This window comes from Peromyscus leucopus, chromosome 15 (assembly GCF_004664715.2).
Source record: "Peromyscus leucopus breed LL Stock chromosome 15, UCI_PerLeu_2.1, whole genome shotgun sequence".
Taxonomy (NCBI): Eukaryota; Metazoa; Chordata; class Mammalia; order Rodentia; family Cricetidae; genus Peromyscus; species Peromyscus leucopus.
The window spans coordinates 56,594,637-56,608,207 of record NC_051076.1 but is presented as its reverse complement, the minus strand read 5'-3'; the positions used below and the strand labels follow the sequence as shown (position 1 = coordinate 56,608,207).

Genomic DNA, 13,571 nt, shown 5'->3' with positions numbered 1-13,571 from the left:
GCTACTGCTATCCTGCACAATACTGGTTTTCCCTGCTTCAAACCCTGGTATGTCTCCCTCTGAGGAAAGGCTAGTGTGGGGAGGGAGTCTTTCTCTATCCAGTCTCAGGAGGCTGGCAGGCTTGTCAGTAGGCAGAAGGTTCTGAACAGTATCTGCTCTGTCATTTCTTCTGTGGTACCTCAGCCATTCTTAAAGGATGCTATCTTGTTTCACATGGAGACTACCTTGCAGCAAGCATACTTCTTAAGCATACAGTGAGAGAGGATTCTTCAGACCCCTGCTTAGCATGTCATGCCTTCTAACTCTTTCAGAATGTCCCTGATATCAGATCAGACAGTTCCTGATACATAGTAGGCCGTCAGGAACCACTTAAACACAGTCTTTGTGGTGGATGAGGAACTGTGTAGCCATCTGGGTTTGTCACTTAGCTCTGTGACTGTGTAAGAAGAACCTAGTCATCCTTATCTTTTGGGATTGATGTGGAGCTAAAATAAGACAAAAGTATAAAGAACCCAGCAATGTTGGCACAAAATAAGCAAGCTCTTCCTTCCATTTAGATGAATAAATCAGTGTTCTTAAGAAGAGTTCCTGGACTGGAGGGGTGACTCAGTGGTTAAGAGTGTTCTTGCAGAGGATCTGAATTCAGTTCCCATCACCATCAAGTGGGGCCACTCATAACTGCCTGTGACTCTAGCTCCAGGAGATCTGACACCCTCTTCTGGCCTCTGCAGGTACTGCACTCACATGCGCACACACAATTTAAATTTTTTACTTTTGAAAAGAACAAAGTTCCTATTTTTCAGTCATTTGTCTCTTCCCTAATAATCAGCTAAATATAGACTTTTCCTTTTTTTCAAATTGAAGACCATGTGCCAGCTAACGTTAGTTATCCAGCCTTACTAGAAATTAAATTCTTCATAATTCATTGGCTTGCTTTTTTTTTTTTTTTTTTTTTGGTTTTTCAAGACAGGGTTTCTCTGTGTAGCTTTGCGCCTTTCCTAGAACTCACTTGGTAGCCCAGGCTGGCCTCGAACTCACAAAGATCCACCTGCCTCTGCCTCCCGAGTGCTGGGATTAAAGGCATGCCACCACGCCTGCCATTGGCTTGCTTTTATAGTAAGATGAAAGGACAAAGTTTGAGAAGCTACAGTACAGAAGTGTATGGAAACTTAACTCAGATCTTTCTTTCCATGTATTTTCTCTTTGCCTGTGAACCTTATCAGTGGCTGAATAAAGCTTTAGATTCCCATTGAGGTGATTTGTCCATCCCCTGTGCTTCTGGGACGAAGCTCTAGGATGGCCTCATAGGAACCCCAGTTTCTTAGGAGGCATCTTGTGACCTAGAAACCCATTTACTTAAGTTTCCCTTTGGAGAGCATTTGTACTGACCATAGTCAATATATTTTCTATAATGTGACAAGTAGAGCAGAGTTTTCTTCACTATGTAATTAATATTGAAAGGGAGGCGCAGGTGAGAGGTGGCTCAGTGGGGGGACTGGTTGAGCAAGCCTGAAGACCTGAGTTTGGTCCCCAGAACCCGTGGGAGAAGGAGAGAACCGATTTCTTCAAGTTGTCCTTTGACCTCCACATCTGTGGTATGCACACAACCACCTGTACTCTCTCTCATACATCGTCCACACCTAATAATAATAATAGAGCTAAGGTTCAGGAAAGGAAGTGAAGTCAGAGTCAGCCCTGTAGAACAATAAGAAAACTTTTCAAGTGCCCATAAGAGAGGCCGGGGAGGAAAACAACAGGCAGAGATGGGGAGGGCTCTCTCAGTGGCAGAGAGATGCCGAAGATCTGCCCTGTGGGGGACAGCCCTTCCCAAGCCTCTGATAAAGTGTTTTGCCTCAAAGAAAAAAGAAAGAAAGAAAGGAAGGAAGGAAGGAAGGAAGGAAGGAAGGAAGGAAGGAAGGAAGGAAAGAAAGAAAAAAAAAAAAAAAAAAAAAAAAAAAAAAAAAAAAAAAAAAAAAAAAAAAAAGAAAGAAAGAAAGAAAAGGCTGGGTAGGGCAAGGGCTGCCCTGTGGAGTGGCTTTACAAGAGCAGGGCTGTTACAGATTAGTGTACGCTGCTTTCCATGTGGTCATGAACCTGAGGCTTCGGATGGAAAAAGCCAAGACACCTGCCAGTTCCCAGCTTCAGCTTGAATATACAGCTTTGGAGTCACAGAACAGCCAGCTGTCTGGGTTAGGTCTCTATTGCTGTGGGAAACACCGTGACCAAAAGCACCTTGGGGAGGAAAGGGTTTATTCAGCTTGCAACTCTCAGGTCACACTCCATCACTGAGGGAAGTCAGGGCAGGAACTCAAGGCAGGAACCTGGAGGCAGGAACTGAAGCAGAGGCCATGGAGGAGTGCTGCTCACTGGCTTGTTCTTCATGACTTCTCAGCCTGCTTTCTTACAGAACCCACGCCACCTGCTCAGGAATGGTACCACCCACAATAGGCTGGGCCCCCTCAGAACCATCGCTAATTATGAAAATATCCCACAGGCTTGTCTCTTTTGAGACAACTCTAGCTTGTGTCAGGTTGAAAAAAAAAAAAGGAAAGAAAAAAGAAGCAAAACCAACCAGGCCATCATCCTTTATGTAACTGAGCCTTAGCAGTGTCTGTGAGCTACGGAGTCCCTACCAGTAAAGCAGATATTCTTAGGAAGCACTCAGCAGTCTTCAGGGATGGAGTGATTGATGCCTCTTGGCGATTGCCACTTCCTACAGAAAGCAGAACCGAAGAGCTGTGATTCTAGTGTCTGAGATAGTGAGCACTTTCTTTTCCATTCTTTCTTTTTTAAAATTTTCCTTTTTTCTCCTTCTAAGTTCTTCTCTCATACAGTATGTCCTAACCGCAGCCTCCCTTCCCTCCCCTCCTCTCAGGCCCCACCTCCCTTCTGTTAATGCTGCCAGAGAAATGGCTGGTTAACGGAAACCTTCTCTGGGGCCTGTAAAGTGCAGTGTGTTCTACAGGAGAACTCTTCTATTGTGATTCAAATGAAATCAAGGGATTTCGTCATGATCTCCTGAGATTTTTCCCTTGATTGAGGAAAAAGATGCTTAGTTATTGCTTCAAACAACAGTTTCAGATAAATGTGTGTGATATGACCTGAAGGGTAGAAGAGTTTAGATGGTGATTGCATGTGGTTTTGAGCAAATAATAAAAGCACTGTTTCTTCATCAATTAATCCACAGTTCCTTACTGTATGCCGTCTAGTTATCGGCACTGTTCTGGGTGGTAGGAAGGTATATACCCTTCATGAACTAGACCATTGAGGTCAGACTTCTGTCTCAGGTGGCTTTGATGGACTTAGGACCACTCTGGTTCATCCGCTCAGTACTAATTATTATTTTCTGCTCTTGCCTCCAGAAGATAGCACTGTTTTCCCTTTTGTTTACACCCATAACACATGAGTCACCCCTTAGCCATAGTTGTACTACAGAATCAAGTCACACCGCAGTCTAGGTTGTACTGACTGCTGCTGCTCTAGTGTCAGCCTGCACTCACGGGAGGAGACCAGCTGCACAGTGAACTGTCATCTTCTGTCCAGTTTCGTTTAGTGCAGCACATATTCACATATAGCCAGGCGTAGTCGTCCTTCCAGCACGGAGGAGGTTGAAACAGGAAGATTACAAGTTGGAGCCTACTTTGTGCTACATAGTGAGTTTAAGGCCTACATACGTAGAAAGCCTGTCTCAGAACAAAAACAGAACCCCTAAAACAAAACAGAACACCGCAAAACAGCAACGCAGAGGTTTAGGAGTATACAGCTTTTCTCAAAAGTGCCAATATATCATTACAAAGCCCTTAATCTGCCAGGTGTGGTGGCACCTGTCTGTAATCCCAGCACTTCAAATGTGAGGCAGGGGACTGGCACAAGTTTGAGGACAACAGAGTATATGTAGTAAGGTCCAGGCCAGCGGGGGCTATGTATAGCAAGTCCTAAAAGTGAGCTCAGGAAATGTACTGTGCACTAACTTTCAGAAAGTACTTCCCTAAAGGTTGCTCGCTCTCCAGCACACAGAAGTCAGGGCAGCAGCAGAAGTGGTTCTGAGCAGCGCCGAGGTGAGTGTCAAGCAAGTTTTCCAACCAGAGCCCATTTCCTGCAGTGGGAGGCACTGACACTCTTTATCTTTTAATGAATTGGTACCTATGGGTAAATGAAGTCAGTCTCTCTCTCTCTCTCTCTCTCTCTCTCTCTCTCTCTCTCTCTCTGTGTCTCTGTCTCTCTGTCTCTCTGTCTCTCTCTCTGTCTCTCTCTCTCTCTGCTTTTGAAGACAGGGTTTCTCTGTGTAGCCCTGGCTGTCCTGGAACTAGCTCTACAGACCAGGCTGGCCTCCAACACACAGAGATCCTCCTGCCTCTGCTTCCTGGGTGCTGGGATTAAGGGTGTACGCCACCACTGCCCGGCTCTTTCTGTTCTCTTAAAGGTAGGTGTTGGTCCTGGACTTGACAGTTTTGGCTGATGGTTTCCTTATGCACAAAGTGGTCCTTTGAGGAAAACCTGAAAATTTATTTTATAAAATTTAACCAAATAAAATTATTCTAAAAAAATTAATTTGATGAAATATATCTTATATTTATTCTTTGACAATTTTTTTTTTTTTTTTGGTTTTTCGACTTTTTTGTTTTCGTTTCTGAGCTCACTTTAGAGGCTGTGAACTCACAGAGATCCGCTGCTTGCTGAGTGCTGGATTCGTGGAGCGACATTTCTTAATGTAAACAAATCCTCATCGTTTCTATCTTCAACCCTTTCCCTCACACCCTTTCTAAGCACCCAGCATGTCCCCATCTCCACCTCATGTGTCCACCCTCACCCATTTTTTGTGACCATTTAGTCCAATTAGTGCTGCCTGTTGGAATGTTGACTGGTCTTGTTGACTTGATCTTGTGCAGGTGACTAAAGCTACAGCTAGTTCATGGGTACCCTGGCCGTGTCTTCCGGAAGATGGCGGTTCTCAGCCCTCCTCCCCATCCTCTGGCTCTTACATTCTTTCTACCCCCTTCCCACTGTGTTCCCGAAGCCTTAATGCATGTGGGGTTATAGAGATATCCTATGTAGGGCCCAGTCACATAATCTCAGCATTTTGACCAGTTTTGAGTTCCTAGTTAATTGCTGGCCACTACAGAGTTGGCTAAGGCTGAGGCCAGCTGTTTGACAACATGGTTAGTTAGCAAGGAAGCAGTGGTTGTTTCCTTCCTACAGCCTGTGACCTTCCAGCCTTGGGCTTTTGATCAGGTTTACAGTACCAACTATGAATTCCCTCAAGCGAAAATTTTCTAAATAATACTTTGATTTCAAATATTTTGCTTTCTTCCTATAATAAAATTGATTATATCTTTCTACAATACATCTGGGGGGCTGGGGTATAGCTCAGTTGTAGAGTGCTTGCCTACCACATAGGAAGCCCAGGATTTAGTCTTCAGCACTGCATAAGGAAAGCATGGCAATGCATGTCTGTAATGTAGCATTCAGAGGTAGAGGCAGGAGGATCAGGAGTTCAGGATCCTTCTTGACAACACAGCAAGTCTGAGGCCAAACTGGGCTACATGAGACCTGTCTCAGGGGTGGGGGTGTATAGTTAGAGGAGCTGGGTTAAAGATCAAAACAAACCTGTATATATTTTATCTAGTGTATGAACTGGAGAGATGGTTCATTGGGTGAAAGCAGGCCTAAAATCAATCTGGCGCCTCCTGACAAGCCTGATGTGCCAGCAAGCATTGTAACCCCAGTGTCCTCAGCGAGGTGGGAGCTGAACTGAGACAGGAGAACTGAGTGGACCAGTTAGCCTGGAGTGTGCAGCACAGCAGAAGAAACCAGACAGCGAGCCTCCGATGATGAGGACGGAGCCTACTCTGAAGAGTCCGTCCTCTGACCCCATCGTACAGAGACCAGCTTCCTCCTCTCGTTCTCGCTTTCCCTCTGGTCCTTAGGACTCTCTTAGTCTGTTCTCATTATTATTTATGTAATTGTGTATTCCAATCTAAACCTCGAAATTTGTTACATACCAGCATTTTGAAAATGATTCCCCGAAGTGACTGCTCACATTCCAGTATGTGTAAGTCAGGGTAGTAAAAAGGGTTGTTCTGGACAGCAAGATGAGAGCCAGACATGTTTTCCAACTAGAACACACTCCCTGCAATCTGAGGCAGAGATGAAACAGCAATTCCTCTTGACCTGGGTTTGGGTAAGGAGTGGGTGGATTGATGTAGTTTGCTCAAATTACAAATGAGGAGATGCTGAAAGACTCTTCGATTCCTTGGAGTTCAGGTGACTAAAGTGTCATGTGACTTACCTGAAAATACAGTTTAGGGTTCTTTTTGGGTGGGGGGATGTTTCAAGACAGGGTTTCTCTATGTAGCCCTGGCTGTCTTGGAACTTACTCTATAGACCAGGCTGGCCTCCAACTCAGAGATCTGACTACCTCTGCTGGGCTTAAACCACAGCCTGGCAAGTTTAGTTCTTTGTTAGCAAGAAGGTGAGAACTTGTGCTTTGTAAAGAATAGAAAAGATGAACAAAACAAAAATATAGTACAAACCCGTATCAGGGTCAATAGAAGACAGGCGCTGGATAGAAACACAGGCCAGCTTTCCCTGGCTTTTCATAGCTAGAGAAGGCTATCAGAGGGGAGGAGATCTCGGGATTTCCTTTTAAAATACATTTTATCAACTATAGATACCTCCAGGGCAGGCAAAATGGCCTAATGTGTGTGCCTCCAGACCTGACAGCTTGACCTATGGTAAAATGAACAATTTCTGCTAGTTGTTTTTTAATTCCACATGTGCACACACATGCACACGCGCACACACGCATATGCACACACACAAAGTAAAATGTAAAAAGAAGAAAGTTGCTTCCAGCCCAGAAGATGAGTACAGGCCTGGAGTACAGGCACTTGGGAGGTAGAAGGAGGATCAGGAGTTCAAGGCTTGTGGTGTTGGCTGTGTAGCAAGTCTGAGGGCAGGTGGCTACATAAGAGAGACCCTGTTTCAAAAAAAAAAAAAACAAAACAAACAACAAACTTGTCTTAGGTTTCAAATAAATATTCAGTTTGGCAGTTGTTAAGGACTAAACTTGAGCAGATGTAGGATGAATTCTTTTGGAGCTTTGTAGGATCTGTTCTGTAAGTTAACTCTGTAGATCTCCGCAGGCAACAGGAATTGTGTAGTTATGTACATAATCCATGATTGGCCAGAGTCCCCACTCACACATTTGTGACATAGTTTCAGAGAGGTGAGGAGCAACTGTCCACTAGATAGAAATATGTGCCCCTCCTCAGGAGAGAGAGAAAAAGGCAAAAGCAGAAACTGTAGAAGAGGGAAAGACCCATAGAGGATTGATTTCAAAGCCAAAGGGCATTCTGGAAGCATCCTTACAGATAGGGAATATCCATCAGTTAAGAGGAAGTTCTGTTATGTGCTGTTACCCAGGGAGCCTCCCCCCCCCACAGCCCCCGGGTGATCATCTTCTTAATGGTATTACCACAGCGAAACTTGACTGAGCCATTACAACATCTGTGGAGTCTTGGAAAGGATGGCAATGTTTGGTGACCTTGGCTAGCAGTTTGCAGAATGGTCTCTTGGTTCAACCACTGATTATATTGTGGATTTACTTGTGCTAGACATTGGCATTCTAATAGTGAGTAAGTAAATATGGCCTCTTCCTTGAAAGGATTTATAGGCTAACAGGGAAACAGTCTCTTCTCTTCTCTTTCTTTCCTCCCCCTTCTAGTTCTTCCTCTCCTCTTCCCCTCTTCTCATCATTTTCCTTTTTCACTTCTCTTTCTTTTCCTCTTTCTTCCTGTTCCCTTCTGAGATAGGAATTTCCTAGGTTCCAGCCCAGATTGGCCTGGACTGGACTGTGTCCCAGGTGGCATGTGCCGCCACTCCTGTCTGAACAAGATGAGTTTTACTGAGTACACTGTGGATGTGTTGAATGTAGATAAGGAGAAATAGAGTGCCAGGGGTTCTGTAACAGGAAAGACTGTAAGGTATGACATGCTTTACACACCAACAGTTAAAAGCTGCTGGAGTTATCAGGGCTGGCAGGTGGGGATGGAGATGTGAGAGGAAGGCAAGAGGAAGAATAAGGATTACTTCCTGTCTGATGGTTGCCCTAAGAATCCATTTTTCTTGCACTATTTGTCTCCTTTCCATGGGGAATCAATAGGAATTTGGGCCTGCCATCCTTTCTACATAGCTTCACTATCTACATGAATGCTTGCCTTTGTAGGTCACAGGAGGGGGTAGAGAACCAAGAAGGAGGTGGACACGTGGCTGGGGTACACTCAAGTCCAATTGCTCCGTTATTCATCTAGATGTTGGTCCCAGTGTAGGTGAAACTCAAGGGAGGTACGGATTGGTTCCCACCCTGAAGTACTGACCTGACCCCTCTCCTTCTAGGAAGTGGACATTGTGGTGGCGCCATGCCACAGCCACCGGCCTGCCGTCGATGTTCTGGGTGACTTGGCCAATGATTTCTTGCCTGTGATAACCTATGCACTTCACAAAGATGAACTCTCTGAGAGGGATGAGCAAGAGCTTCAGGAAATCAGAAAGTATTTCTCCTTTCCCGTGTTCTTTTTCAAAGCACCCAAGCTAGAGATAATGGACCCGTCCAGTGGGAGAGCAGAGTGTGACAGATCACCACTGTATCGACAGCTAGTGGAGCTGGGCTATCTGAGTGGCAGCCACAGGAACTGTGGAGGCTCCGACCAGGACAGCAAAGCTCAGAGCATGTTGGTGGAGCAAAGTGAGAAGCTGAGACAACTGAGTACATTTTCTCACCAGCTGCTACAGACCCGCCTAGTGGACGCAGCCAAGGCTCTGAACGTGGTGCATTGCCACTGCCTTGACATCTTTATTAACCAGGCTTTTGACATGCAGCGGGACCTGCAGATCACTCCCAAACGTCTAGAATATACTAGAAAAAAGGAGAATGAATTGTATGAATCATTGATGAATATTGCCAACCGAAAGCAGGAGGAAATGAAGGACATGATTGTTGAGACACTGAACACCATGAAAGAGGAACTCCTGGATGACGCTGCCAACATGGAGTTTAAGGGTAGGTTCTAGAGCTTGGTGAGTGCCGGGACTGCAGAGGCCTCTGATTCCTTGGGCTAGAAACTGAATACCCTGATTCTTAAGTCCAGCAAGAGGGCACCTGTCGTAGTCAGGGTTTCTGTTGCTGTGAGGAGACACCATGACCGTGGCAACTCTTATAAAGGAACACATTTAATGGCGTGGCTTACATTTTCAGAGGTTTAGTCCATTATCATCATCGTGGGACATGGTGTCATGCAGGCAGACATGGTGCTGGAGGAGCTGAGTTCTACATTTTGATCCTCAGGCAGCAGGAGTCTATGTCCATACTGGGCATAGCTTGAGCATATAAGACCTCAAAGCCCAGCTCCAACAGTGACACACTTCCTCCAACAAGGCCACACCTGCTCCAACAAGGCCACACCTAATAGTGCCATTCCCTAGGAGCTTATGGGGACCAGTTACATTCGAACTACCACAGCACCTTAATCATTTAGATGAGGTGGCCTCTTGCTTTCATGGACTTAAGATTCACTCATTCCTCTGTGGGCCATGAGCTTAGCTTTTCCTAAGTTTATCCTTAGCGCTCTCTACTCTCCACCTTCTGTCTGCATCCCAGGATTCCTGAGAAGAGCTGCTTGAAGAATTTACTGTGTTGTACTTTGACCTTGGCTCTGTCAGCATGGCCTCTCTGGGTTGCTTTTTGTCCTGTGGTCTTATCTTCTCCTCAGGCTGCTCCTGAAACCCAGCTCAGGAAAATTTCCCAAGGCATGTTGAGCATTTCTGGCAGTCTCTCATCCATCACAAATGACTGCTAATAAAACTGGGGAGAGCCATCAGTCAGGGCTTTTGGTGCTGACGGTTGTTTGACTCTCCACGCATGAGCAGCAGCTCTACCGCAGAGTAATTCAAAGGACACTGTTTTCAGTTATTGTCTAGATTTCCAGTTGTGAGCACACATGCACATCATCTCGGGGGCCCAAACCGTCTGTCAGAACCTTCTCTGCATAGGGTCTGCTGGGTTTCGTTGTTTAGATGAGGGGAGGGGACAAAAAGGCTTAAAGGGTAAGCGATTTTGCTACAACTAGTAAATAATAGAGACAGACTATGAACTGAGACAGTCTCATTCTTGAGTGTATGTGTGTGTGTGTGTATTTTATATGTATATATGTATGTATGTATGTATATGTGTATATATATGTATGTGTGTGTGTGTATATATATATATATATATATATATATATAGAGAGAGAGAGAGAGAGAGAGAGAGAGAGAGAGAGTTTGTTTGTTTGTCTGTTTGTTTGTTAACATAGTCTCATTGTGTAGCCCTGGATGTTGTCCTGGAACTCATCATGTTGGCCTCGAACTCACAGAGATCCACCTGCCTTGGCTTCCTGAGTACTGGGATTAAAGGGACGCGCCCCCCCCCCCCCAGTCCTTGAACCCGTATTTTAGAGTTCAGTGCTTTACTGCTTAAACCAGCTGTTTTCAACATGTGGGTTGAGACCCTTTCACAGGGGTCACACATCAGACATCCTGCATATCAGATACTTACATTATAATTCATAACAGTAGCAAAATTACAGTTATGAAGTAGCAACAAAATAATTTTATAGTTGGGGGTCACCACAGCATGAGGAACTGTATTAAAGGGTCACAGCATTGGGAAGGCTGAGAACCTCTGGCTTAAACTATTCTGATGTCCCCTTCTTCCTGTTACCCAGCTTCAGAGCCTCAGCATATCCTGAATTCTCTTGTTTAACTAGTTGTCAAGTACCCATGAGTCCCTTGCAATTTTATATCTACCTATGCTCTGCTTTTCTGTGTATCTTTTGAGACAGGATTTCATTGTATAACCCAGGCTGGCTTTGAGGCAATCCTCCTGTCTCAGCCTCTCTAAGTGCTGGGATTTAAGCATTCAAAACACTCCTGCTCCATTCTGTCTTTAGTCGGCCTGAAGTATTTTTACCTAAGCAGTCTCCTAGCTTGTTTCTCTCTTTCTCTGCTTCATCTGTGCTGGCTTACTGTTCCACAGGCTAGTACTGAGTCCAGTCTGTTCCGAGAGCTCCCAGAGCCTTTGTCACCTGGGCCAATCTTGGTCCCACTCGTCATCTTCCTGCAGTTCTAGCCGGGTTGGTCCTCACAGCTCGCTGTCCCCCCCACACTCCCTCGACCTCTTCTTCGCACGTGTCCAGCCGCAAAGCTGAAATGCCGTTTACTTTTCTGCAGTTCCCCACCTCCGACCTGCCTCAGATGCTGCTCTTGTCAGTCACTCGTGCTGCGTCTCCGTCATCTGTGCTCACTTCACCCCCACGCCTTTCCCCTGTGACTGCTGTCATAGTTCACCTTCTTCAGTGTACACCTCTGCGTTCTGAAATGCCAGAGTTGAAGAAGATGAACGTGGGGTTATTCATCGTCTTATACCTTGCAGCAAAAGACCAAGTATCTCCTCCTTGCCTTCCTTCCTTCCTTCTTTTTTTCCTCTCCTTTCTCAGTAAAAATGAATAGAGGGATTTTTAATGGCTGAGAAAGGCTCATGTCAGTGAAGTCCTAGGACGTCCTCTGAACCCGTCACTAAGCATCCTAGCACACCAGTGCTGCTGTCTTACCCACAGACGGCGGTGGCGGCGGCGACAGCCGGCCGGGGCAGCAGGGTTAGGTAGACACTGTAATGTGGAGTGGGTTGTGGCAGGCACACCAAGTTGAGTGCCTTCGATACAGTGTTTAGTGGAGGAGCTGTGGAAGTACCTGGAGCCAGCAGCTCAGTGTCTGACGCTGCTTAGTGCGTTGTAGGTCTGTGAACCCACACACATCAAGAGCTACGTATTGGGCTGGAGAGATGGCTCAGAGGTTGGGAGTACCGACTGTTCTTCCAGAGGTCCTGAGTTCAATTCCCAGCAACCACATGGTGGCTCACTACCATCTGCAATGCGATCTGGCGCCCTCTTCTGTATACATAATAAATAAATAAATAAATCTTTAAAAAAAAAAAAAAGAGCTACGTATTAGGTGCAATTCAATGTCTGATTCTCGCCTTGTTCTGAGTCCTTTCTGAGTAACTTTGAAGCAATAATAAAGTGATTTAAAAGAGGGCTTGCACATAATCTGGTAGAACCAGATTTCGGTTGCTATTTGTTTTTAAATAATGGTCTTGGATGTATGCTGGGGAACAGGATGTACGTACTTTAGAAAATATTTATGTTTTAATCTAGGTGTGGTGGCATATGCCTGTACTCCCCGCTCTCAGGAGACAGAGGCAGAAGAATCCTAAGTGTGAGGTCAGCCTGGGCTATGTAGGGAGTTACATGTCAATTTTTTCCCCTTGTTTTATAGTAGTGGGAATTGAGCCTAGGGCTCATGCATGCTAGAGAATATACCACTGAACTGCATTCCCCCTAATAAGATAAATGCATATATATGATATTTAATTCAAACACATGAGGATGCTGTTCCCTAAACATCCAGTTCCCCTCCTTAGGTTCTTTTGCATTTCCCTTCAACTTCTAATGTGTATTGCAGAGAACTTTCTTCAAATGTTCATTTAATTCTATCTTCTAATGGATCTACCTTGTATCGTTTTCAGCCTGTTTATTATTACAAATGATTGAATTAGTAGCAGTGTACACACAGTCTGAGATTTGTGAGGACAGAATTCTGGAGAAAGAATCTCCAGAAGCATAGCCAGTCAGAGGGTGTATAGAGTTGTCCCTGCTGGTTTAAAATTTTGACACCTGTGCCCGCACAGGTGGAATCAGTGCTTGTCTGATGACTGAGCCAGACAGTGTGAGATTTAACAAAGATCCTAGATTTGGAAGTGAGGTTTGTGCTCAGATTCTAGCTGTATTGCTTCCCGACTGCTCATCTTTTCTCCCAGTGCCCTGTAAGACGACTTGGTAAATGGTCTTATTAATAAAAAACTTGAAGCCAGATGTTGGGGTGAAAACTGAGAGATCAGAGGAATAGGACAAGCCACAGCCACCTCACCTTACCGACTCCTCAGCCTCTGGAGAGAGCTACTTCCTGTGTACTCACGCCTATATCCTTTCTGTGCCCTGCCATCTCACTTCCTCTCTCCACCCAGCTTCATCACTTCCTCTTTCTGCCCAGCTCTATCACTTCTTGTCGTCTGTACAGACCTCCAGAACTCTATGGTTAACTAGCACTGGGATTAAAGGCTTGTGCCACCACACCTGGCTCTGTTCCCAGTGTGGCCTTGAACTCACAGAGATCCCCATGGATCTCTGCCTCCCGAATGCTAGGATTAAAGGCATGAACTACCACTGCCTGACCTCCATGTTTAATATAGTGGCTGGCTTTTTCCTCTGATCCCCAGATAAGCTTTATTAGGGTGCACAAATAAGATATCACCACAGTGCCCACTTTGTCTTATCTCTGAGGCTGTTTCCTGACCTACAGAATATATCCATTAATATATACCAACAAAGGTCCCTTGAAGATGAAGTTAGGTTATCTACATATAGTGCCTTTCAAATAGTTTCCACTGAGTGAATGGTGTTCTTTTCCTCCTGTAA

At 45.2% G+C, this 13,571-nt stretch overlaps 1 protein-coding gene across 1 annotated transcript in view; it reads left to right on the top strand.

The window, feature by feature from the left end:
* Positions 1-13,571, top strand: part of Dstyk (dual serine/threonine and tyrosine protein kinase) — a 48,385-nt gene that overhangs the window by 22,464 nt on the left and 12,350 nt on the right. The window contains exon 3 of the mRNA XM_028876538.2: positions 8,398-9,061. Coding sequence (XP_028732371.1) covers positions 8,398-9,061 — 664 coding nt within the window. The remainder of the gene's footprint in view (positions 1-8,397; positions 9,062-13,571) is intronic.